This window comes from Anolis carolinensis, chromosome 4, assembly GCF_035594765.1.
Source record: "Anolis carolinensis isolate JA03-04 chromosome 4, rAnoCar3.1.pri, whole genome shotgun sequence".
NCBI lineage: Eukaryota > Metazoa > Chordata > Lepidosauria > Squamata > Dactyloidae > Anolis > Anolis carolinensis.
This window is the reverse complement of record NC_085844.1, coordinates 12012819-12039814: the sequence shown is the minus strand read 5'-3', so window position 1 is coordinate 12039814 and position 26996 is coordinate 12012819. Positions and strand designations below refer to the sequence as shown.

General features: G+C 37.9%; 1 protein-coding gene across 3 annotated transcripts in view; it reads left to right on the top strand.

Moving 5' to 3' along the window:
• Window positions 1-26996, top strand: part of khdrbs3 (KH RNA binding domain containing, signal transduction associated 3) — a 116132-nt gene that overhangs the window by 21924 nt on the left and 67212 nt on the right. For all 3 annotated transcript variants that reach the window (XM_062980004.1, XM_062980002.1, XM_062980003.1), the window contains exon 2: window positions 21154-21272. In XM_062980004.1, the coding sequence (XP_062836074.1) occupies window positions 21154-21272 (119 nt within the window). The remainder of the gene's footprint in view (window positions 1-21153; window positions 21273-26996) is intronic.

The window sequence follows — 26996 nt, the reverse complement described above, 5'->3', positions numbered from 1 at the left end:
ACTATGTTGTAGGATGGATATACTTGACAGAATACCACACTAAGAATCAGTCAGAAATGAATTTGTTTCATACTTTCATGTGTAGGGGTATAAAGTATGTACAATCAAAGATGCATAACTTAAAACTAGCTAGCTTCTAAATATGGCATCAACAAATTGGTTTTGTTACATGGCTTGTATGCTGTAAATATGTTTGTGACAGTACGAATATGTTAAAGTGATACTAAATTACATGTATATTTGTCATCTTCCTGATCATGTGGGAGACAAGGAATAGAGGAGATGTAAGTGCAGTACTCGACTTGAGCTGTTACATTTTTCTGTGTATAGCACTCCCCGAAAATAAGACACCTCCTGAAAATAAGACCTAGTAGTGGTTTTGTTGAATTGCTAAATATAAGGCAAAACCTAGCAAAGTTTTTGTTTGGAAGTATGCCTACCAAACAGAACAGAGTATGCAGGATCGATAAATGTACGTACCATAGATTGTTGTACATGGAAATAGTGGTAGTAACAAGAAATTCTTGATAGGATTCACAGTTTGTCAGATCATGCTAGTTTGTGATGACAACTACTGTACAGTTCATAAGAAATGTTCATTTTTTTGGTTCAACAATAAATGTGAATTCTTCATGGAAAATTAAAACATCCCCTGAAAATAAGACTTAGCGCATCTTTGGAAGCAAAAATTAATATAAAACATTGTCTTATTTTCGGGGAAACATGGTATATGATGCTTCATTTTGGAGTGGCAGAGTGCAGCCCTGGGACTGAATGTAGAGCTTTAATATAGTTATTGAGATTCTGACTCTTCTAGAGCATCCTACTCTGGCAAAAACAAAACAAAATCTCAAAAGGTGAATAGACTTGACTTAATGAGTTCATAATTTAAATAGGTAACCCCTCCACACACATTTTAACTTTAAAAGTAGACTTATGGCCACTCCTATATCTTGGAGGATTTTTGATTTCTATCCGTGGACATACAACAGAAAATTCCCAATTTCTGGATTACTATTACATTTGAATTGAACATTTCTGTTTTTTTTTTTTTTTTTTTTGCTAGTTTTGGAGCTGTTTTTTTGCCAGTATGAATCCCAATCACTCCTTTCTCTGGAAGAAATGTTGCCCTTCAGCAAAGTGCATTAAGGACAAGCATAGGAAAAGCACATAACCATCCTTGGAGTAGTATCTGTCTCGTTATGTTGATTGGTGAAAAATGATATATATGAGTAGGGCTGCTTAGGTCAAGAGCAGTGAGAAAGACATCCCAGCCTATCGTGATTAACATGCCAAAACATAGTTTTTGTAGTCTCTTTAGTAGTGTTAGTGGAGCAGAGGGAGAAACTTTCGCCCTTCTTCCCTCACATACATGAACGTATTGATACTGAAATCATAACATTTTTTCCTTCAGTTTAAATCATAAAAAGTCAAATTCAAAAATTTCCTATTTTCAAAAAACAGAGGAGTGTTTAAATGAGCAAAAATCTCATGGAGATAGTCTTCACTTCAGATCTGTCTGATGAGAGGCTTTCTTGGCTCACTAATGCAATCTTGCTCATCTCCATCCATGTTCTTGCTATAGATAGGTCTCAGGGCAGAAGCCTTGTACCTTGTTCTTGATTTTTTTTGAGGGACACAGGTCTGCGCAAGAAGGCCTGAATAAGTATGGGTTTCTTAGTTTAGTGTGTGCTGTGGTCTCTACTTGCCATTTGCCCTCATTAACTTGCACAGCTTGTATGCCTTTCTGCAGTAGTTCTGTATTTTAATAAAGAGGTCACTTGTCTACCATATCCAACCCCAGTGGACATGACAGACATCAAATGGAATGACCGCAAAATGTGCTGGCCTTACTTGATCAGCAACTAAGAATGCCCATGAGCAAGAGGTCAAATTTAATTAATATGAATTGCAAGAAAGCTGTTGTAATGTTCCTAATGTACATATGAGATCTGAAGCATCAAGTCACTTTGAAGGTTATTCAGTTGTTATTTTATATTCTACAATGAAGCTCTAGTTACATTGCCATTGGGACAGGTTGCTTGGCATTAGTGAAGTCCCAGCTGACATAATGTCACATTGATAGAATTTCAGGCTATCTTGAACATTCTTCTTGTACAATGCCCCTAATCTGCTGTACTAGCAAGAAGGAGGTGAGAATCTATCTCTGCCTCAGAAATCTAATACTAAGAAGCAATTACCTGCATCCTATTTTGTTAACATTTCTTATACCTCCTCCCCAGAGAGCTATACGTTCACAACTAGCTGAATGTAAATACAAATAAAGTATGTATAAACTTTATGGAAATAGATTGGTGCATGTTGAAGGCAAAACAGGTTGGGCAAACATCCATAGATAATCTTTCCAGGTTATTGTGCATTTGAAGGCAGGTATCCCCTGGTGGCACAGGGCTGCTGAACTTGAGGACTAAAAGGTGTCAGGTTCAAATCCTGGGAGCAGAATGAGCGCCCACTGTTAGCCCCAGCTCCTGCCAACCTAGCAGTTCGAAAACATGCAAATGTGAGTAGATCAATAGGTACCGCTCCAGCGGGAAGGTAATGGCGCTCCATGCAGTCATGCCGGCCACATGACCTTGGAGATGTCTTTGGACAGCGCCGGCTCTTCGGCTTGAAAATGGAGATGAGCACCAACCCCCAGAGTCTGTCACGACTGGACTTAACATCAGGGAAAAACCTTTACCTTTACTATCCAAATTTTAGGGACAAAATGCCACATCAGACATCGACCCATTGAATCAGTAGTATCTAAGTGTTGCCTTACAAACTTCCATTAATTATCAGCTGCACAAATGTTGTTGTCGTTGTTGTTGCTCTGTGGCTTCAAATTGTTTCCAACCTATAATGACCAAAGGTGACCCTATCACAGGGTTTCTTAGCAAGACTGGTTCAGAAGAGATTAAGAGAGTGTAAAATTTACCCATAGTTGTTTTTTTTTTTTAATATCAGAAGCTATTTGAGAAATGCAAGTCACTTCTGGTGTGAGCGAATTGGCCACCTGCAAGGACGTTGCCCAAGGGGTGCTCAGATATTTTACCATCCTGTGGGAGGCTTCTCCCATGTCCCTGCATGGGAAGCTAGAGCTGACAGACAGGAGCTCACCCTGCTCCCCGGATTCAAACTGTTGACCTTTCAGTCAGTAGTCCTGACCCATTACGCCACCAGGGTCACCCAGTGACGGAGTGATTTATTGAAGAATTGGACACTTCTGATAGACTTTAAAACAGAAAATGATTATTTGATAACTGCCAGTTTTATTAATTAGCAAGATTATATGTATAGATGAAGTGTAACATATTTTACAGGTAGATGTCCAAGAGTAAAATTATTTCTACAGAAAATAGAATTGGAAGTTATCTCATTTTTCTTATTATTTTATTAATTGTAGTGCTTATTATTCAGATATGTTAAGGATTTGTTGTTTGTTTTTTCCTATTATCTTTGTAGGGGTTTTTTTGTAGTTAGTATTTTAGTAGATTTTATTTAATTTTCATTGTATGTAAAATTTTGCTTAATAAAAATTATTCCTTTCTCACCAAAAGCAAATTGCCATTGATTCAGTGAATCAATCTATCTCAAATTGGTTGTTGGATTTAATCCAGAGAAACTGTTGGCATTGGCCATCCTGTCTCACCATTTCCCCAAATTTGTTCTCCTTATTTTTGTTCCTTTTGGAGAAGCAGGAAAACTAATTGGATAGGTAATATCTGAATCTTGGGGTCAATCAAGCCTGAACTTTCCCTAGAAGCCAAGATGACTAAATGAGATTATATCTAGCGAGAAGACATGACTCACTAGAAAAGGCAATGATGTTTGGTAAGATAGAAAACAGTAGGAAAACAGGAAGACCATATTCTGGCCTCACTGGAAGCAGTTGCCTTTTGTGACCTGAGTAACACTGTTGATAAGGAAACTTTGAGGTATCTCATTCTTGGTGCTACCATATGAGAAAATTGATTTGACAGCTGATAGCAACAGCTATAGATGTATTTTATTATGAAAAAAACAGCAAGTTGACAAAAGTTATTCATGGTGCATGTTGCTAAAAGTTGAAGTCTTGTAGCATTGTATTATGATCTGGAAAAAACCTTGTGAGGTTTTTGCGTAATTTGAGTCTCCACTAGCTAATGGCTTTAAATGTTACGAAAAAAAACCCTGAATTAAGAGTTCTTAATATGGGATTAAAACAAGTCTTGAAAGTAAGAAAAGGATTTCCTGTTAGGTTGTTTTAGCGCTGTGATTAGTAATGCATAATTTGTGTTTAATTCATTCATGGTAAGTCCAACCTCTCATTCACTATATGCTTTAATGGTATCTTTTTTCAATGGAATATACGCTTATTACTCTGTCATGAAAACCACTTATCAAAAAGCTGTATGCTACAGTAACATCAAACATACCCAGAATCACACGGTTGAGCTCTTCCTATAAAGAAGTGAGTAGGAGTACTTTACTCTGAAGAAAATATTGTTGAAATAGGAAAAGAATTTATCAGTCCTTACAGCTGCTTTCTTTGTAGTTATGGTATCATATAGCTATGCATCACAGGTTTATTTCCTCTGTTTATTTCTTCTATTTTTATTATCACTATACATTGCAGAGTTTCATGTTTTTGTATGCATACTTAAAAGGAAGTGTATAACGTGTACATGTGGTGCATAAAAAGATAAGTTTTATTATTTTGTGACTATGCTTCAAAGGTGGGCAATGGCAACCATAGATAATAGGTAAAGGTAAAAGTTTTCTCCTGACATTAAGTCCAGTTGTGTCCGACTCTGGGAGTTGGTGCTTATCTCAATTTCCAAAGAGCTGGTGTTGTCCATAGACCACTTCCAAGGTCATGTGGCTGGCATGACTGCATGGAGTGCCATTACCTTCCTATTGATCTATTCACATTCACATGTATTCAAATTGCTAGGTTGACAGAAGCTGGGGCTAACAGTGGGAGCTCACCTCACTCCCAGGATTCGAACTGCTGACCTTTTGGTCAGCAGGTTCAGCAGCTCCAGCAGCTCAGCAGTTTAACCCGCTGCACCATCGGGGGACCTCAGTCCATAGATGGTACAGAATGACATTTAAAGTCCTTTCCCATCTCGGGGGCTTTTCTTCAACATTTTTGGGTAAGCATTAGCCAAAAGTGCTACTAGCTAGATACTGGAAGGGAATATCAAATTCCCAGTTTATTTATTTATTTATTTAGAGTATTTTTACCCTGCCTTCCTCATCCGAGGGGACTCGAGGCGGCTTACATAAATTGGCAAAAATCAATGCCCAGTTCTTTTTTGGACCTGTTTGAGTAGAATTCTGTTCAGATAAGTAGGTTTTGTGGTTTGTGGGAAGTTGCAAGACAAAACATTTTTGGTGTTTTGGGTCAATATTTGTCTGAAATTTGGGGATCACAATGGCTTGCTTAAATTTCTAACTTTAATTCGGAGATGGCATCTCACTGGTACTGTCTCACTGTCTGGAATAAAGACATAATAAAATTGGTGGAAACATTCTAAGTAAGAATGGTTAGATTAAACTTTCAAACTCATATTTTTCTAACAGTTTGCAACATAGAACTTTTCAGGCTATAATTATAGTGGGATGCAAAATTCAGTAACCTGCTTACTGGGAGTCACACTCTAGCTAATTCTGGTGCTTGAGACAAAATGAAATATAAGCAGTCCCTTGATCTGAAGAATGAAGGGGTCAGCAGGAACTGCAATTTATATAGCATGTGGATGAAAATCTCCTAGATTTTTTTCTCTCCTCTGGCTTTTCAGAATTGAGAAGGAACCATATACAGGAAGTCCCCAGTAACAAACATCAGACTTACAAATCACACATTATTAACAACGGGTGAGAAACCAGGAGGTGAGAGAAATCTATCATTAGGAAGGGGAATTCATTCCTAAAAGAGGTATCACAGGGAAAAGGTGTCTCCACTGAAGTTTTATCTCGAATCCTTGTTTCCACAACAAGCCACATTTTTCAACATTCAATTATCACAGGGATAGAAAGTGAGGTGAAATCTTATGAACAAGGGCATAGTCCATAAAACAAACATCACAGAGATGTTAACCCTTCCTTGTGATATCCAGCCATATATATAGATATATATCTGGAGTTACACTTAAAATATACTAGTTCTGACTTACAAAATTCAATTTAAGAACAAACCTACAGAACCTATTTTGTTCATAACTCTGGGACTGCCTGTGTTGAAAAGACACAGGACAAAGACACTCAGGTGATAGATAGTTCAAATCCTTACCTGGAAATAAACTTAATTGAACACAGTCCTCTATACTGTGAGTAAATCCACAATCCAGTAACTCTGTTGTCTGTTCTGTAATCCTTTTCCAACTATACATTTTCTCTTATGTTTGAGGAATAAACTCTATGTGCAGCTGTGCAAGTATCAAATGGACTTGAACTTTCAAATGCAGGATGGGCAGTACAGAGCAGGGTTGGACACCGATGTAAGGAACACATATATATGAGCATGTATTAATCTCACAGGAGAGGCGGCTTGAGAAAAGCCAAAGAGTAAGATTATGGAGAAGACAAAAGGGAAAAGGAAGAGGTAAAGGAGAAGCAAGAGGTGATAGAATCAAGATATAGTTAGCAAAGAAAACTTAAAGATGAGGCATGAGGATGATATTGGAGGAAGTTGCTAGTCGCTTGATTTATCATGCCTTATCACCCAGCAAGCTTGTAAAGTGATTATAAATTATTGTCTTATAGATGACATGTCTCATGATGAAGCAGGTTCTCTCTTTCAAAAACATTCTTTTTTGGGATCAAGAACAAATAACCTAAAGTGCATTCAGTTGTAGTTATCTACTTGCAGCACAAGTTGCTTTTGAGACTCTATTTCTGTTACTTCATACAGATATTTTTCTGGTCTGGGCATGTCTGGTTATCCTTAAAAATATAAAGCTGTAAGAAACAACACTTTTAATATAAGTAGAATGATCACAGTAAAAAGAAATGAAATATTTCTTGGACTGTGGCTCCACCCAGATACTAACACAAATTTCTTACATTTTATCGATACTGAAGCTCAAAACCTGGGTTTAAAAATAGTGTTTTCAGGAACTTTAATTGTTTTTTGATTTAGCATGTTTTTCTCCTGGCAAGGAAAAGATTCTTAAATGCCTGAGAAAATTATGTCTGCTGTGACCAAAAAAGACCACATTTATTTACTTACTGATTGACTAACTGCACTCCTACATTTCCTTCCTACTAATGCACTTAAAGAGGGGTTTGCTTTTTTTTTTTAATATCTGAATCTAAGAGACTGAAGATGGAAAAATAAAAGGGCTGAATTCTTTCATGCTGCTGGTTTTCCTAGGAACTCATGGCATGAAAATCTCTCACCAGTTCTTTTGCTTTCCTTTCTGGCTTGAGGATTGCATCTAGTGCTGAACAATCTGCTTGAGGCTTTCCCCCTCCCAAATGAACTATGGAGGGCGTCTTACACTTTGGATAAGATTTTAGGGACACAGGGAATAGTAAATTAACAAAAGGTTTTTCTTTTGTTGCACTGCTAGACTTCTGTCAATGGAATTGTAGGGTAGAGTTCAGAATATTTTGCAGAATATTAGAGAGTGAAGCTAAGTTGAACTACCATTTTAGCTGTGGCTTTCTAGGATCATTTTATATTGCTATGTGACTTAATTCTGAGTCAGATGAGTCCCTCTCATTTGTTAAGAGAAGAAGCAGATAGATACATACATCACTGGCAAATTACAAAGCTTACTTTGCTGTCAAGCAGGCTGTTTCCCTGTTAGAGAGGAGTAGTAAAAGCCAAAGGATTGTCTCTCACATCCGGCAATATCTAAATGTGCTCCCGTTCAGCCTCTAGGCTACATCTGTACAATCATCGCTCCGTCCCGTGGTGTGATAACGCCAGGAGGATAGACGAGACACAGAATCTTCACACAAAGGAAATGGTTTTTATAATGAGTGCAGGCTGAACAGAACTAATCTCTTTTTTGGATCATTACTTCACCTAATCACAAAGCCTTCTTTTTAATTCAAATCCTTGCAGGGTTCTAATTGGTGACCTCTGGAGTCTGATAATTGCAAAAGATAGCTGGTCTCAAACAGTATACCTAAATAGCCTGCACAATTAAAAGTGAGAAATGTAGCTTAACCCTTAACCCAATCTTGCTTGGAAGAGTTGTTTCAGGGTACACCGTTCAGCATTAATCATCTGTATACTGTCCTTGACACTCAAATCGTTAAAGTTGAAAGAGCTGTTCACTTCTGGAACAACTTCATTCCACAAAACCTCTGAATTTGAAAATGTGGAAGACTGACTGTTTTTCAGAGTTTCAAAATAATTGGTATGTAGGTTGGGGATAGAACAGGGCCAGGAGAACTTCATGGGGAAAGTAACTTTACCCAAAACCACCTCTTCTGTCTTCAGAGAATGCATCTTTTTGGAATACATGAAGAAGTGCAATTCTTGTAGTGTTGCAAAACCTTCCATTCATTGGTTTGGTGCTTTATTGTGCTTGGACAGTAAAAAAACCTTTAGGTCTGATAAAGGTTCACCAGAAGCTTGGCTATCATCAAATATACATGTGTGCATCATCTGTACTGCTGGGAATTAGTTCAAGTCCAGAATGAGGAAGCTGCAGCCCAGGGTCTGAGTGTAGCCCTGAATTCTACTCGGATACTTCTCAGTCCCCCTGGCAGTAGTCAACCCCCTTCTGCCATCTTTTTAAAAATATGTACCACTTTGAGGTAGTCACTTCCAGAAACAGCTTTGAATTGCCCCAAACTATTTTTGATGTGACAGTTGGTTGTCTTTTCCTAGACACATTCCCCAAAGGTGCAAAAATAAATCTATTCAGCTAGGGAGACATACACTACGGCAGGAGAGACAGAGAGGATATGACAGTTAACAGAGATATCTAGTGATGCTTCAGTGTTCTGAGGGGAAAGTCTTGATGGAGGCTGGAAAATATAATTGTGGATGATATGTCCAACCTTCCTTATAATCTGTTTGAAAAAGTATTAAACGAGTTCTTCAACATCACTGAGTTCTGGAAAAGGTGGAATAAACTTCTTCCAAAACAAAACTCAATAAGGAAAGTATCACACAATAAGGAGATTCATCCATGGATACTTGAAGCTGAAAGTTCTGAGAGTTGTTCCAATCATATGGCTGTTTTTGTCAGGACCCAGGCTGCAGAGCACCAATAACCTTACACAGAGGCCAGAATCTATCTAATATCTTTATTAAAGAAATATATAAAGTCAATAAAAACAAGTGAAGAATATAGTTCAGAAGCAGACCTTTCAGATAAGGTCAAATATAGTCCAATATATTTGTATTGTCCAATATAAGATATTAGAGTTCAAAGTTTTAATCCACTTGACCAAAACACACACTTTGCCAAGCAATAGTGTGGGGAAATAACAGAGTCTTTAAAGTCCAATGAAGCTTGACAACAAGGCTGGAATAAACTTGATTCTCGACTAGATCCTTGACTGGAGGCAAGATGAACATGAAGCATGAAACATAGTCCGTGGTAAAAACGTGAGACAAGGCAAGGCTTGAAACTTGATCCGGGAAGCAAGGAACTGGGATTACGAAGTCCACACACGATCTCTCTCCTCAAGCTGATCAATTGACTCCGCAAAGTCTCCCTTGTGCCAAACACCTATATTGGGTCTCGTTTTCCCGCCAACAGAACTCTTTCCCTAGAGAACGAGAAGCGAAACCCAACTCTGTCCAGATGCATGACTCCTTAGAATTTCCCAAGGGAAGCAGACCTAATCAGCCATTTGTTTGGCAGCGATTCTTAGGCTTCTGCGATTAGCCTCCCTGACTCCCCTATCTCTAGTATAATTTTCCCTCCTGGAAAACGGGGGGGAGTTCTGCCCAAGGTCTGTTTGGCTGAATTCTTGAGGGCAAACGTCAACATCCTGCAGGTGAAGAGGCTCCGGCTCTTGCTGAACCGGCGAAAATCCCATGTTTTCCTCTTCGTCTGCCACAATAGTAGTAGGAACAGGACTACAAGGCCCATGAGTCATCACAGTTTTCATGAAACCACACTGATCATGGGATCTTGAATGAACCGACAGGCTTTCTGATCAAGGTGGTTTGTGGTCATTGTGCCTTCCCCAAAATAGTAGCCAGCTGAGTTGACCTGCAGTCTCCCAGCCAACATCAGCAGTGATCCTGGATGACAAAATGAATAGTCTGAAACAGCTCTGTGTGAGGTTATCTTGAAACAAATATTGAAAACAAGACTTGGGTAGCAAGTGCAAAGCTTGCATGCAAACAGGAAATAAAGCTGAATATCAGTCTGGACTGACAAAGATGTTTATGTGTGAGATTTCCTCCGCAATCTAGGTATCTCATGTTTCGGCAATAACTGTTCACATAAGTTGTTGAGACTACCAATTGAGTGTTTTTTGTTTGAATTAAGAATTTGGTGAAATGGGAATTATTAGAGCCAAAAGTTTCTAGGCGAGTATTTCCATGGACTGGGTTACTCTTTATGGATAAAGAATAAATTGTAGCAATTTCTACAAAATGTATATTAGACCATTTTATTTAATTGTTATTATTTCAGGCTTTTCTCTTTTTTCATAATAGACACTTGGTAGATGAGAACGTGTAGAAGCAATAATAAAGGCAAGCTGCTGCCCATTGATTGCACTTATCCAATAATGTACCACAAGTTCTCAAAATATTGTTTTAGAAAGTCACTCCATCTCTCCAACTAATCTGGTAGGGATAGTCATCTGGTAGCTTGAAGTCCTTTATATATTATGTATTTGAGATATACATTTTAAATACTTTTTATTTAATTCGTAATCCTGGAGAGGATGCAAAATGTTTGCATGTATTTTTCTCAGTAGTACACCAGTGCAGAAACTGGTACCATGAGTATCTCTATGCTCATATAGTCCAATATCAAATCTGTAATGTGTGCAATGAAACCTGAGCAGTATAGAATTATGAATAATTGATTTATTTTCTGTGTAGCTAGAAAAGGAAACCCAGCATAACTGCTTATTATTTACAGTGAGTAGCTACCCTCAAGGATTTCCTTTCGCTGTAGTCATTATCTCCTAGCATATTCAATAATTTAGAAGTTGAGATCCCTCTATTTTTATGAGAGAAGCCAGTCGCCCATCAAATGAAGCTCTGTCTTGTTAACAGTAATTGAACATAGTATGCTCCTTGATTGAAACTATTGGAGCTGCATTCCTTTTTAGTAGAAGACTTTTTGATACTCAAAGGAATGATGTATTAAATGCTGATGGATTAAGATGATGGAGGATGGTTTTCCATATCTAAAGACAAAAATGGGGGAAATTTGTGTACATGATTAGTTATTAAGTATACCATTCTATTGCTTTGGACTTCAACTCCCACAATTCCTAACAGCTGGTAGGCAGTTAGGAATTGTGGGAGTTGAAGTCCAAAACACCTGGAGGGCCGAAGTTTGCCCATGCCTGATGTAACCACTTCTTGTTTGGATATAGGTATATAGACAGAATTTTCTGTACCCTTTCAATTATGTATTGGATGACCATGAGAGGAAATTCAATGGCTCTGTGGTAGGTCTGGCAGTGGCAAATGGTTTACTGTACTATAGTTTCATATACAGAACTACTATGATGCACTGATCTATGCAGGATTGCACCCTATATGCCAGCGTTTCTCAATGTGGGGGTTGGGACCCCTGGGGGGGGTCACGAGGGGGGTTCAGAGGGGTCGCCAAAGACCAGTATTTTCTGTTGCTCATGTGGGGGTTCTGTGTGGGAAGTTTGGCCCAATTCTATCATTGGTGGGGTTCAAGGGGCTATTTGATTGTAGGTGAACTATAAATCTCAGAAACTACAACTCCAAATGTCAAGGTCTATTTTCCCCAAACTCCACCAGTGTTCAAATTTGGGCATTTTGAGTATTTGTTCCAAGTTTGGTCCAGATCCATCATTATTTGAGTCCACAGCGCTTCCTGGATGTCAGTGAAGTATAACTCCCAAACACAAGGTCAATGCTTACCAAACTCTTCCAGTATTTCCTGTTAGTCATGGGAGTTCTGTGCGCCAAGTTCGGTTCAATTTCATCGTTGGTGGAGTTCAGAATGTTATTTGGTTGTATTATAAATCCCAGCAACTACAACTCCCAAATGACAAAATCATTAGATAAGTATAGATAGGGGTTGAGTACATATAGATAAGGGATAAGCTTACAGACAATACTGTAACGTTCATGTAAGCAATTAAGTACTCGGATTCTGAAAAAGTTGCAATATCTTTTTTTCCCCTTTCAAACGTCAAACAGTGGCGCTTGCTGCAGTAGTAAAAAGCAACTAAGAAAGCTAATTCATTTTTGTCTCTTTTGTAATGGTCCATCCTCTGATAGAATTATGGTACTAAGTATAGTAATTACATTTCTCAAAGTCTGAGCAAAAATGATTTGTTTTGCACATTACACAACAAGGGTTTGTTGGCAAGTGTGTGTGTGGTGACAAGATTTAGTGGTGGGTATTATCAGATGCAAACAGCGCATTTCTGTATGTGCTTACTTTAAAAAATTTCATTAAAACTTTAACCTCTAAGAGCGATTTGCCAAACAAAGCTAAGATAGGTAAAGGTAAAGGTTTTCCCCTGACGTTAAGTCCAGTCGTGACCGACTCTGGGGGTTGGTGCTCATCTCCATTTCTAAACTGAAGAGCCGGCGTTGTCCGTAGACACCTCCAAGGTCATGTGGCCAGCATGACTGCATGTAGCGCCGTTACCTTCCTGCCAGAGCGGTACCTATTGATCTACTCACATTTGCATGTTTTCGAACTGCTAGGTTGGCAGGAGCTGGGGCTAACAGCGGGTGCTCATTCCACTCCTGGGATTTGAACCTGGCACCTTTTGGTCTGCAAGTTCAGCAGCTCAGCGCTTTAACACACTGTGCCACCAGGGGCCCTAAAGCTAAGATACAAACTAACAAATGTTTATTTTGAGATTGTATTCCAAAAGATGTAAGTTTAAACCTCATTTTGTAGAAGTGCAGATATGTAGCCACACCTATGCAGTTATTAGCATGGCTGTTATAGTTGCATGCTGTGTACATGCAAATTGCAATTGACAGAGCCCTTAACAAAACAAACAAACCACTAATTCTTGCTGACTTCTCTGCATGAGTGGAAAGCAGAAGGAAAAATTTCCTCATGTTTGATGGTGAAATGGACTGCCTTAGATGGTAGTGGACTGTTCTTCTCTTGGATGTCTGTGTGCAGCGACATAGTGAGTGGTTTTCAGAAAGAATGAGAGAAAGCTAAGCAACTAAGCAATTTGGGGGGGGGGGTGAAGTATTTCAAAATGAAGTGAAGAAAAAGAGATAAAAATAGGCCACTGGCAGATAGACTGATAGTGGGAGTGCATACAGAACACAAGGAGACAGGAGGAGAAATACTTGAAGGCAGGTGAAATGAAGAAAGGGTAGGGGAAAGCTTAATATCTAATCTTTCCTTTTATTTGAGTACTGATAGTAACATTTGTATGTCTTATGTTGGAAATGTGCAGTATACCTACTCTGTGGAGTAAGCATTTCAGACTACAGCTAGTTATGTCCACGTGCATATCTCTCTTTTATATGCTGGCCATTTAGGATTTTTAAATTTAAAAAAAACCCTTCTGTGAAGAGATCAAAGGTGTGTCTAGTCTTGTTTGCACTGCCGTCAAATGGCAAGAGGAAACTTAGAGGCAGAATTAGATCATGTGGTCACCAGATAATACATGGTGGAAACAGTGAGCAAGTGTCAGGATTCATCATTGGATACATTGAGTAGGATTTCTGAGATTTGCAGCCCATCAGTATCGAGGGTTGCCTGATTCCTACCCTAAAGGTGAAAGAATAGACTCTTTCCACCATGTGCTGATTATTACATTCAGAGGTTAGCCATAATCAGGTAAAAGCAACAGTTGTTCATAACTAGGTATTCCCCTCCTTAGAAATGATGCAATGGACTTTCATTTCAGAGGTTTTATTGTTTAGCAGAAGTGAAGACAGAGGTGATATGGTAGCTACCACCTGGCCATTTTATTCCTCCTGCTGTACAACGTTAGTGTACTCACAACTCATTTCTGTAAAACAGCCAAGTTCAAGGTACAATTCCCAGCTATTCCAGTCTGAAACTTAGACGAGCAGACTTACTTTCAGGATGGGCAAGTTTATGGTCAATCTGTACATCCCAGAGGAAATCCATATATTCTTTGAGTCCCTGTGGACAAGGCCCAAAAGACTTTAATTTGGCTAATGCTGCCAAATACTCATAGAAGTCAGCTGTCCCAGTGCTTTTGTTCCATATGGCTTCCCCTATGTTGTCCATTTTCTCCTCACTTCCAGAAAGATGAAAATTACAGAAGATGTTCAGCTGATCATACTATTGACCCTTGGTTCTTTGCTTCTGGACCAAACAGTTCATAGCAGTTAACATTTGTCCAATCCCTTCTTCGTGGGGTCAAAAATATGTTACTTTATCCAGCTTTCTACCACTCTTCCTTATGTGTAAGACACCAAGGAAGGGTGGATTGTCTGGATCTGCAATTTATACAGACTGTGATAACACATTTGAAACATAAAAGTAGTGGCAGTGTAAACATGGAAATGCTAAAGTGTCTATGTCCACATTGCCACCATTTAATAATATGGACTATGACCATCTGCTTTTGTAGGCATCCATGGGGGCCCCCAGAACGGAACTGACACTTGGTTCAATGTCGGTCTGCACTTGTTGGCTGTTCTTGGGTTCTGGGCCATGGCGGACTGAGAGCCAAAATGATCTAGCTCCCTTGTAGGTCATAAAATCCTGTTTGATATTGATTTTTTGATATAAACACTATACTGTGTAGAAAACATGAAAGGGTTGTCTCTCTCACTTCTTTAAGAGTTTATTCTTGGTCTGCAAATATAGACTCTAGATTCCTCTACTTGTGAAACCTAGTTTAATCAGATCTGTTTTGCCATGGTTGCCTGTTAATTGTACTAAATGTACATTGTGAACTTTGGAGCAACTCACTGGCAAAAACAGAGGGTGTGAGATCTTGGACCCTCTTTGCTCTTAGTCTTCTCTGGGAAGCTGTGACTGAAGATCATAGGCTAGTTGCCCTTTTTCTGACGATAGCCATAGTGTGCACTTCTCTTTCCAAATTTAAAATGCATTGAGCTATGGGCATCTGGCAACACAGAGATTCCAAGGCTAGTAACTAGCTCATTCTAGATCTTTCGCAAAGTTTGTCAAGCACAGAAGAAGCATTTGTAAGTATGACAAGGGAGGAAACTAAGGAAGTTCTCTATAGAAACTATATTGTCTTTGTTCTGGACTTTGACATATGTGATTGTCTTTTACTTCTAATTGTTCTCTCTCCTTTGAACCTGTTAATGACAAATAGCTACTGAGCTTTGTCCCAGAGTTGTATGCTGAATTTAATCAGACATTGCCAAGTTGTTAATAGTAATCCTTGTTCAATTTGAAAGATATCAAAGAAAAATGATATTTCTTCAGTGTTCTTAGTTTACTTATCTCTTAAAGCTATTCCGCATGCCAGAAAATCTAGGCTGTCTTTGCAAGGCTGACACAATACTAAGTCTTTGTGAAGTGCATGTGTTGTATGTTGCATTCCTGTGTCATCTCAAAAATGAGAGATACTCAGGATTTTAAAAATAAAAGCTAACTCTCATAACGTTTGGTGCAAGCTTGCTACAATTAAGGTTTTGTAAACATTTTAGGTTTTTATGTAGAAATTCATATGTAGTATAGAAATATAGCTCTGAATGATAGTCCTAATAGGGCTGAAAGTAATCTTGTTTTTTGTGGGTAATAATAAGTGGTCTTGAAACCTATTAGGTGGAAGTACAATCAGTGAGATTTCCATTGCAGATTATCATAATTCTAGTAAATGCTTGTGTGTTCTGCAAACATGAATACAATCATGGCTGACACTGGAAATCCTCTAGCTGAGCTGAGATGAGATGCCATAGCTGAATTTCCAGTCTGTGGTTTAGCATTTTCCATGCTAAAAGGTTGAGTGGTTTATATAAGCAATTCCAATACTCCTGTTTACTGAACTCTAATCATATCTTTCTATTTTTGTTATTCTGCATATTTATGTTTAGAATATAAATATAGATGGCGATTGAGGCAGCATTTGGAGTTCAGTGATCTCTTAGGTAACTGCAAATATTATGTGCTTAAAGCATTTTTACCCTTCTGTTTGCTGAAAAGATTCTCAGAGTGGCTTACATAACCATCAATAAAAAGAGAATTCAGAAAGTTTTAGGAGAAGGAGCACAATGGATCTGGTTTTTCAGTAGCGCTGATGGCAAGGGTACGCTCCCATCTTTGCTTGCCTATTTTGTAGGCAGAGGCAAGGCTTTGAGAAGGATATGGAGTAACCTCGTTTTACTTTGATTTCTAAAATAAGATGATTTCTAAGAAACACATCTCATGAGAACTGGGATGTTCCCTCAGAAGTGGGAACATTTTCCAGGAGTAGAAGGGAAACCTCATGTAATGGGAAGAACAACTTAATATAGGGGAATGTTTCCCCTTCCTCTGATGTAAACAGACATCTCACAGGCGTGTCCAGTATTCCAGTTGTTTATGTACAAATATCTAAAACTTCTCACTTCATCTTCAGTTCAGCAATATTCCAGGATACATCTTTAAATACAGGTTGCAGCATTTCCAGGCAATCTATTCTGCTCATTAAAATTAAGAAGTAGCCTAACCAGGGGACAACTAAGTTTCTCTTTTTGTGTAGACGAGACTTTTACTCATTGTTCTAGTTATAGGAGTTACTGTATTTCTGGAAGCAAATGAATTTTGACTTAACATAGCATAATTGAATTCATACTGTAAGTCATATTGTCTTGAAGCATCCGTCAAAGTAAAAGTGCCATTGGGTGTAGATTTCTTCGTCTTATGACCAAGGGCTAATTTGGGAACTAGTTATAATTCATAATGATACTAAACGAGGAGCACCATGCTTCAGCTAGAGTGCTGCGTAAGCATTTAAACTAAAATTGTCTGAGACTTTTAATTCAAAGAGTCTTTAACAATACAGCTGTACTCGTTTTGGGGAGGCTTACAATAAGACCTCATTAAAACTTCCTTATCAGAATTAGAATAATAAATAAAATAATAACAAGTAATAAAAATCAACCACAGTTTGAAGAAAAAGAATTATTGCTTATATATTTTGGCTTTCCAAGAGGGATATAATACTTTCGCTTGGTGCTCTTCAAAAGAATAAAGAATTAATGGCATGAGCAAGTTTGCTTTACTGATGGAGTGCACTACAATAACATTGCCCTTAAAGGTTTCTGCTCCTTTGTTTCTTAAACACCCTTAAATCAGAACTGGAAATTGGCAGCACAATGGAAGAAGTCTGTAAAAGAGAAAAGTGGGAAAATATTTTAATAGCCAGATAGGTCCAAGATATGTGTAGTTTTAGAAAGGATGCTGCTTGGTTGGTGACCTGTCTACTAAGCCACTCTGAATTTTCTGAAAGAGCGCTGAGCTTTAAAGATGAATTTTTAAAGAAAATGCCTATGGGGAAGTGTTTGACTAGTTAGGGTAAAACTGTTGAAGCACGGGGAGCTACATGCAGAATTAAAAAATCTTTACGTGGGAAAGAAAATATGCACTTGAATTGTGGTAGAGATGGAAGTGCTGCCATTGGGACACACAAAAGCAACAAAATGTACATTAATGGAAACTTTTAGAAGGCAGCAGGGAGTTTTTATATACTCTTAATAGAAGAGATCTTTTGGCTTATATGGCACTGAGACCACGGCTCTGGTTCTCTTTCTGATGAAACATAATAGAGAAATTTAAAACTTTTAATTATTCCTTTGAACCACTTCCTCTTCAGTTGGAAGATCACTGTGTACTCTCAAATTTACATTTGTCATGTTAAAAGATAACACTAGAGTCCTGAAGAGAGCCTTGTGATTCTTCCAGTTATTTGCAATTAGAATATTTACATGCATATCTCAGTTATGTACAAATTATTTGTTAAGTTTAATTGGACATAAACCTGTTTTATTTTCCAACTTTAATATACAGGTTTACTGTTTGGCATTGGAATCGAGGGCCATAGCTATATCGGAAAGAAACAATACTAACTTTAATATGCTTTACAGTTCAGCTGTATACACAATATTAATAGAAGTAACATGGCAGACAATAATGATTGCCTCACAGGAAGATTAATTCTTTTAGATTAAAGTGAAATAAGTCTACTTTTCCATTACCTAATGCACTCAGTGAAATTGTGGTTTGTGTGGATTTGCTAGGAAACAATCCTTACTTAGCCTACTGTGCTCTCAATAAAATGCAATAATTCCTCTGCTGACATGAATAGCTGGACTTCTATAAACATTGGGCCTATGGTCTGGGACTATGGGATTTCTAATCCTTAGCATTATCAGAAACTTTAATCACATGTTCATCTATTATTTCTGAGCTAAGAGACTACCTCAGCACACAAAGCCTAATAGTAGTACAGAATGTAATCTAGGGATTAGGAGAAGGCAAATCCTCCTACTCATTTGACCTTGGAAATCTGATTGGATTTCCTCATTGGTCTAGTTTGGTGTCCCCCTCCCCCCAATTAATTTAGTAAGTTATATTCTAGAAGCAGCTTTCTGTTCAGTTTGGGACTGTTCTGATTGCTTCTGAGGTTCATTATTTCCTGAAAGAGGTGGGGAAATACGGAAAATAGGGAATTTATTTCATTCTATTGAGAATCAAAATTCTCTCTGGAATCTAAGAGTAGATAGTTGACACAGTTCATAGCTGGTCATTAATGAGGTTCTTTATTGCAGTCCTTTTTGGATTATTTATTATTATTATTTATTTATTATTAAACTTATATACCGCTACTCCCGGTTTGGCTCGGAGCGGTTTACAAAAATAGATTAAAACAATACACTTGGCTTTAAAATAACAATAAAAACAATAAAAGCAACAATAAAAACAGACATTATGCTATGGGTTACATTAAATAATAACAAGCTGCTTCTACTATCCTTATCCCTAACGGCTTCTTTTGAAGGTCTTTAGATACTTATTGATTATCTTGCAGCTTGTCAGTGCAATGCCTTCTTAGCATCAGGAGAGCTGTCTCTTGCAGCCATCCTCTTCTGTCTGGCAGCTGTCAGGATCTTATGTGATCTACTCCCAGTCTTGCAACATTTTTTTTCTGTAAGAGCTATTTGATAGTGGAATGGATTTTCTTGTTGCATGATGGACTCTCCAAATTTGGAAGTCTTTAAACAGAAATTAAATAAGGATATATTTCAAGAATGATTTAGCTGTGTATTCTTGCATGGCAGGACATTGGACTAGATCAGTGTTTTCTGATCCTTGGTCCTCTAGGTGTTTTGTACTTCAGATCCCTTAATTCATAACAGCTGGTATGCTGGCTGGACCTTCTCAGAGTTGAAGTCCAAAACAATTGAATGACCAAAAGTTGGGAACCACTGGACTAGATAATCCATGTAGGACCCTTCTAGTTTTGACTTTGTGATTCTGCATCCTTGATTATTACTGTATATGCTTGTTTATAAATTAACCTCATATATAAGTCAAGTGCAGATTTGAGTCCAAACTTCTGGAGGTTGATGTGACTCATAGATGCCTTGAAGGTTATTTTATAAAGAGGGGAAAAGCCCAGTGCTAGATTAGGTAGCCAGCTGATTTTTTTTTTAGCATCTAAGCATTCAGGAAAGTCTGTTGTCTCTTTACTCAAAAAAGGGTGTAGTTCCATTTTTGATAGAAGTGAAGATCCCCTCTACTCCATTGGTTTTCCTTTGAGGAGAAGCACCAAAGGACCAATTCTGCCATTTTCCTATCCAGGCATTTAAAAAGGCCAAAGGCAGCACTGCAAGGGAGAGAGTAAAGTAGAGTTGCTCTTTCTTTTAGTTTCTCCCAATATGGACTAAGCTCTCGCCTTTCGCCACTTTACTCAGAGGAAGGGATAGGGCCTTTTTATTAGAGTTAAGATACGGTACCTAACTATTGTCTGACTTCTTCCTAAGTTCCTATCACATTCCTAAATTGATGTAAAGATGTCAGTCATGTACTTTGTAGTTGCCTTGGGTTGGATTTCACAAATATGCAGTAGAGAGGTAATGTCTATCTTAAAGACACCAAATAGTGTTCCTCATTTGGTGATGATCTCTGAGCTATTGCTTGCTAGTTCCTGGTGAGTTTCAAATTAAGAATAAAATCAACAGTAATCAATAGACACAAATAATGTCAGTCTCTAACATCTGAGAGTTTTAGAAGCACTGCTATGTAGTAATTTCAGGAATTATTTCATTGTTGTTCTTACAAGACGACAATGTGGCATAGGAATTGTTAGTATTAATATAATGGTACAAGATAGGTTTATTTTAAGGCCATTTTTCATAGAGAGTATTTTCTGCAATGGATAAGATATCTGGGCATTAAAGAAGACATTTTTAAATTTAATGGAGAATTAGAAGAAAGCAGAACAAATAATGGCTAAATATACTTCCTGTGGTACTGAATATTCATTGTAGCAGTGTCATTAAGGGCATGCTTAAGAATCTTATGTTCAGGTTTAGTCCTTGTTAAATAACGGACAATCTATTTGATACTAATTAAAGAGTTGTATAGAATGTGAGCGAGAAAGGAATTAATCTTTCTAGTTGTAATTTGGAAAGGTGAAGTTTAGAACACTCAAAAGCTTTCATTGCACTGTATGAAACCATTATATATCTTTAGACAACAGTTATTTGCAATCCTGGAATGTATGAATAAAAAATGAAGCTAGGGAACAAAAAAGGGAGAGCAGTCTACCTGGCCTATTCTTTTGAACATGCAGAGCCAATAATCCAGTATGTTTTTATGAGATTGTGTTCTTGTGGGAGGAAACTTTAGATATATAATAGGGTTGAAAGTCATCATTAACTCTAGTTAAAAGGTCTTCTAGGTCACCTAACCCTTCTATCTGAGAATCTGGCAAGCTCCTAATACTAATTTTAGACTGGTGGGTCAAATGGGAAAACTGTGGAATAATGTATAAATGCGCAAATAGTATTAAGAAAATTAATGCCCAGATACATTGTGCTCTGTGTTACAGAAATCGACAAATGCCAGAAAGGGGAAGGCAAGGAAGAAGAAAAATACATTGATGTAGTGATTAACAAAAACATGAAACTGGGACAAAAAGTGTTAATTCCAGTGAAGCAGTTTCCCAAGGTAAGTTCTGTGTCACAAATTCTGAATGTAGACAGTATTTGTTGAGTGTTCATTTTATCTGATTTGCTGTTTCTGAGTTTCACTCAAATTGTAAGTCTCAAGCAGAGTGCCACTGGGTTCTGTCCAGGGACCAACACTCTTCAACATTATATGTTAAACAGATGATAGGTTAGAGCAGTTATTCTCAACCTGTGGGTCCCCAGATATTTTGGCCTTCAACTCCTCGCAATACCAACAGCTGGTAAACTGGCTGGGATTTCTGGGAGTTGTAGGCCAAAACACCTGGGAACCCACAGGTTGAGAACCACTGGGCTAAAGTAAGTCCTTATGTTTGCACAAGACACAACACTGGAAGGGATAGCTAACACATTGGCAGATAAAAGCAGTATTATCAAAGGATTTTGGTAAACTAGAAAACTTAACTGAAAATAATAGAATGAAATTCAACTGAGACAAATACAAAATTGTGTATTAAACCCACAACTATCAAATGGACACTTACAGAATAGTTCACATGTACTGCCTTAAACGGGGAAAATGACTTTAGGATTATTGCGGATAATAAGTGGAATATGAGTCATCAGTGTGATGCTGCAAGAAAGAAGGCAAATACTATCTTAGTCTGCATTAACAGAAATGTAGTTTTCAAGACGAGAAGTAATAGTCCCATTACATTTTGCACTATTCAGACCTCCTTTGGGATACAGCATTCAGTTCTGGGGAATTGACATTGTTGCATTGTAAATATCTTAAGGGCTACTATAAAAAGGATGGGGCAGGTTTATTTTCTGGTGGCTCAGAGGGATGGGATCAGATCTAATTGTTTGAAGTTACAGGAAATTACTTTGAACATGTGAAGGAGTTGATGTTAAGAGTTGTTTGACAGTGGAACCAATTACCTGGAGCAGTTTGGTAGAGTTTCTTTCCCTAGACGTCTCCAAAAAGAGGCTTGTCAGCTGCTGGGTCTCTGGGGCCCTTCCAACTCTGTAATTCTAAGAATTTCATAAATATTACCTTTTCACAGATAAGCCTTATAACCCTATACATTTGCTCAGCCAAATGTGCTTTTTATTTAGTCTCACAACATTGTGTCTTCCTACAAATGGTAAAAAGAAGTAAGATTTTGTCATCCTTTGAGCAGTGGTTTTACATTTGTAGGTGAACCAATAATGTTGGCTGAACTGCTAAGCAGAATTGTTAATATCCAGCAATATAGCATTAATACTTGTTGTTGACCAATGACTTAATTCTGATGACACTTACATACTGTGTATCATTTATTCTAAGTGATTGGAAAATCAGTCTTTTGCAGAAAATGCCTCAAGCGGCTTTTTATATACTTATTTAAGTACTATTGGTATTTAGATGCTTATCAGCCCTGTAACGGCTTGCCAGAGGGACATGAGAGAAATTATACATCTTTTCCAGCTATGATCTGCATGAAAGTTTTTTCTGAGCAGATGACTATGTAATTGCAGCCAAAATATTTGAGATCAAAGCTTGTAAATCGTAATATTAAAGCTAGCATGTTTGCATTAATTTAAAAATTAATCATTAACATTGCTTTAGCGAATACAATTTGTTGTCTTACTCAGTGATACATTACTTTTAATATGGAACTTTTTGAGTAAATTTATATTTCTTAATTGAATGTTGCCAGGCTCACAAAACAATGAGTTAAGTACTGTTTACTATTACTCATGATGCTGATGTTAAAAAGATTAAAATAATGAGTTTTGAAAATAGTTGCAAGTTGTGAATAACAAATTATTTTTCAGATTAATTGCAGTCTTTGAACCAGTTCAAAACATAATTAAGACAGTTACTATAGTGAACATAGCTCGCACTAACTATAAAATATAGATTGGGGATCTGTGAGGAACTCATAGCTTCTTCAAATACTATGCATTACTTTTGCAGTCAGGTAATGAACCAAAGGGCCGTCTGGAAATGGCAGGGATCCAATCATCATGTTCGTAGGACCTTGAGTTTTGTTAGGGATGCAATCATCATGCTTGTAGGACTTTGAGTTTTGCAGGTGTAGGTCCTACTTATTTTCAAGACCGCATCTCTCCTTAAGAACCGGCACGGGCTCGTAAGATCTGCCGGGAAGGCCCTACTCTCAGTTCCGCCACCATCTCAAGCATGGTTGATGGGGACGAGAGAGAGGGCCTTCTTGGTGATGACCCCCTCCCCCCGGCATTGGAACTCTCTCCCTTGGAATCAGACAAGTCCCACCACAACTAGCGCAGGTTTTACTAGACTTTTTTTTTTTACAATTTCCTCTCCTTAGGATTTCATCTCTAACAACAACAACTACTACTACTACAACTACTACTACTACTTTATTTTAATACCCCGCCACCATCTCCTAAATGGGACTCAGGGTGGTTTACACATGGGAACAATGCCCCTAGATACCAATACAAATGATCAATCAAAACAAAACATAGCTAAAATATAAAAACAATAAAAGTAACAAAATAGTTAAAAACATGGTTTCAATAAAACAAAAATATCAAACAGCGAAACTGTTCAATGGGCGTGGTTAGGCTATACAAGGGCCAGGCAAAGGCATGGGATAGTACAAGCAATATAGATAGGGCCAAGTATTGGATAAAGTGAGATAGCAGCATAATCTTCTGGAACATTGGGACTGGGCATATGTGACAAGGGACTAGATGTTGTCAAAAGCAAGCTGAAACAACCAGGTTTCCAATGGAAATTTGGCCCAGTGGAAATTTGAACCCTCATCTCCCAGATTTGTGGTCCTGTAGTAAAACCGCTATACTGTGCTGCTGTTCTGAGTAGTAATCTCACTTTGTTGTTTTCTTGAGGGAGTTGCTGAGTAAGATGTATGATGAAAAGACAATGGGGAAATCCTGGGGAAAACTAGAATACATTAAAATTCAGGGCCTTTTCTTGAGTACTTTCTTGTGTGTGTGTGTGTGGGGGGGGGGGGGGGTGAAGAACCACATTGCAGCAGTTTTCATGTGTTAAGACCTCCAGAAAAGACAAGAAATATTCAGGAACAATTTCCCATTACCTCGTCACTTCACTGATTTTTTTTTCAAATGATTCATGTCACTTTTTATGTCTTGCATTCTTGGCATAGATTGTATTACTTTTAATGAGGAGCAGCTGCTACCTCCAAAGAGCCTTGAACAAATGGGCTGGCTTCACCACAAGGGGAAGCACACCAGTGGGATATCTCAAGGCCATTAATGTGTTCACAAATCTGAGAAAGATGTAGACTCCTAGCTTCCAGAAACACCAGCCAGCAGGCCCAATCATGACAGATTGTGGGGATTGTAGACTAAAATGTAGAAAACCGAGTAGAAAGAAATGCTTACGGATTTTGGTATCATTTAGTAAGGCATCTTTTTAAACTTATCTCTCCTACAAACATATGCTTCCTTCATGGGAGGAATTACTTTGTTTTAGACACCATAGTAGAACTACAATTGCTATTAAACTATTTATAGGTTTGTGGTGTAGATTGGGGTGAGCCATTGGTGGGTCAGATGCATCCTATATTTACCCTACCTCCAAGCATGATGAGAATTTCATCCTGGAATGCCTCCAGGAAAAGCAATTTGGCTGTAAAGCAAGGCAATATGTCTTTGCTCTAATACAGTAAGTGTATATTGGGCGTTTTCAGTAGTGTTTGTGAAAACAGAATAATCCAGGGCTGCTTAGAGGGGAAATACATAGTTTGACAAAGAAGCGGATCATAGGACATCTTTGAGGTGTGAAATTTGGCCCCCAAACTTGTCAGTTGTCCTCCCTTGGCTTTCATATTCCCCAAAATAGTAATTCTTGTGTTGTTCAGTAACTACTTCACACATTTTAAGATATTCGATCAAGCATCACTGGAAACTACTTCTGGACATTCTTCGTTCCAGTTAGTTCTTAAGAATCTTGTTGATGCCTGAAGGAATGAGCACACAAGATGAATTTGTCTAGGGTGAATTTGTTCTGTGGCTTTTCTTTTTGTCTCTGCAAGGAATAGCCCCAGTTTTTCTACTATCTAATGCATCTGAATAATAATCAAGTGTAAAAAATGAACAGAAATATCTTTATTGATATCAAAGGCAAGTTCAATAACTCTAATTAATTATACATTTAAATCCATATTTTAGATGGTAAACACTAGTCACAGTGTTGTGATTATGTGGGGAGACTGCAAAAAGTGGTAACGCAGTTGCTGTGTGTATATTTTAAAAAGTACAAAAAACTTGGCATGTCAAATTGCTTACATCAAGCAACAGAAGTTTAATACTTCCTAATTGATATTTTGGGTCTGTGTGACTGTTCTGATTTCAGATTTATATCTTAAAGTAGGTACTTGACATCAAGAAATAGATTTCTTGCATGGTTTACTGTAAATGAATAATTTCTCATTTAGGAATGCACTGAAGATTTATTTATATTACTTTCCCTTAATAGCATACCTGGCTGTGTGTTTCAGATTGCTCTGTTACTGCAATAGGAGTCTTGTAATCATTAAATCATGACAGGGTTTGAAATATATTGATCACTCTTCCATTAAACGGAAAAGTAGATCTTTATATATGTTAACTATTGAGTACCATTCCAAGCAATGCTTGTTTCTAATAAAATGGTGGAATTGTTGACAAGGCATTATGGCTGAGATTTTTTTAATAAATCTGCTTTACAAATTGTCTGAGGCTGTGCTATCCTCCTACCTCCTGAAAAGAAAAGAAACCCTTGAAGAATTAGCTGTGGTTAATTGCTATGCATTTAGAATTAAAGCTTGCAGATATTTCCAAAGTGTTGTTGGCTGACCTGTAATTCTGAATTCCTTGGTAGGCCATGATAGCTAAGAGCTTGGTGTAGGTATATTATTAGCCCGCCTGTCAAATAGGAGCTAATGTTGTCAGGCTGGCTTACTATTCTTTATGATTGTTAAGTAGAAATGACCCCTATATGGAGTCCTTTCACCAAATTGAAAGCACATAAACGTGTTCACACATATGCTAGTTTTAGGTCAAGAGAAGCTTATTCTGTGATGGGAGATGCCACATATACTTTAACCACATTTCTGATTTTTGCCAAGTTTCTTGAGCTAGCTCATTATTGTATAGGTGCTGGGATTTGAACTAAGGCTTGTATAGAAGGAGCCAAAGACAACTTTATTTCTGCCTTTGGCTACATGTGGATCTTTCCCTGGGTCATTGGGTAGCCCAGCAACTGTTGTTCATGTGGAACTAAGATTGAGATAAATAACTACTAAACAGGCTGATCTGATGATACTGCAAGCCTGTAGAATCTTTTTGTTCAGGTTACCATGTGGAAGATCATGGGCTTCATCTGTCTTCCTGCCAGTAGCTTGGGGTTTCTTCTGTTTATATTATTGTGTGTTCAATTTTCGTACCATCTTTCTTTTGTACTAACATATTTTAAAAGTTACTTTATGTACTCTTGTGTAAATTGACCTCATGTCAAGGGTAGTGTTGGGGGTTGAAATTGGATTTTGATATGACCCATAGACAAGTTGAGGGTCATTCCATGGCCAGAGGAAATTACCAGCATAATCTCAGAGAGGCAGCCATTTCCCCACCCAGGCATTGAAAAAGGCAAAACAATGCTACGGCGAAGAGAGTCAAGAGGGTTTGTGCTACTTTTAGGTATTGCCAGGATGGACTGAGCTCTGGCCTTTCAATGCTTCATTCAGAAAAGATGGTTCTTTTTAAATAAAAG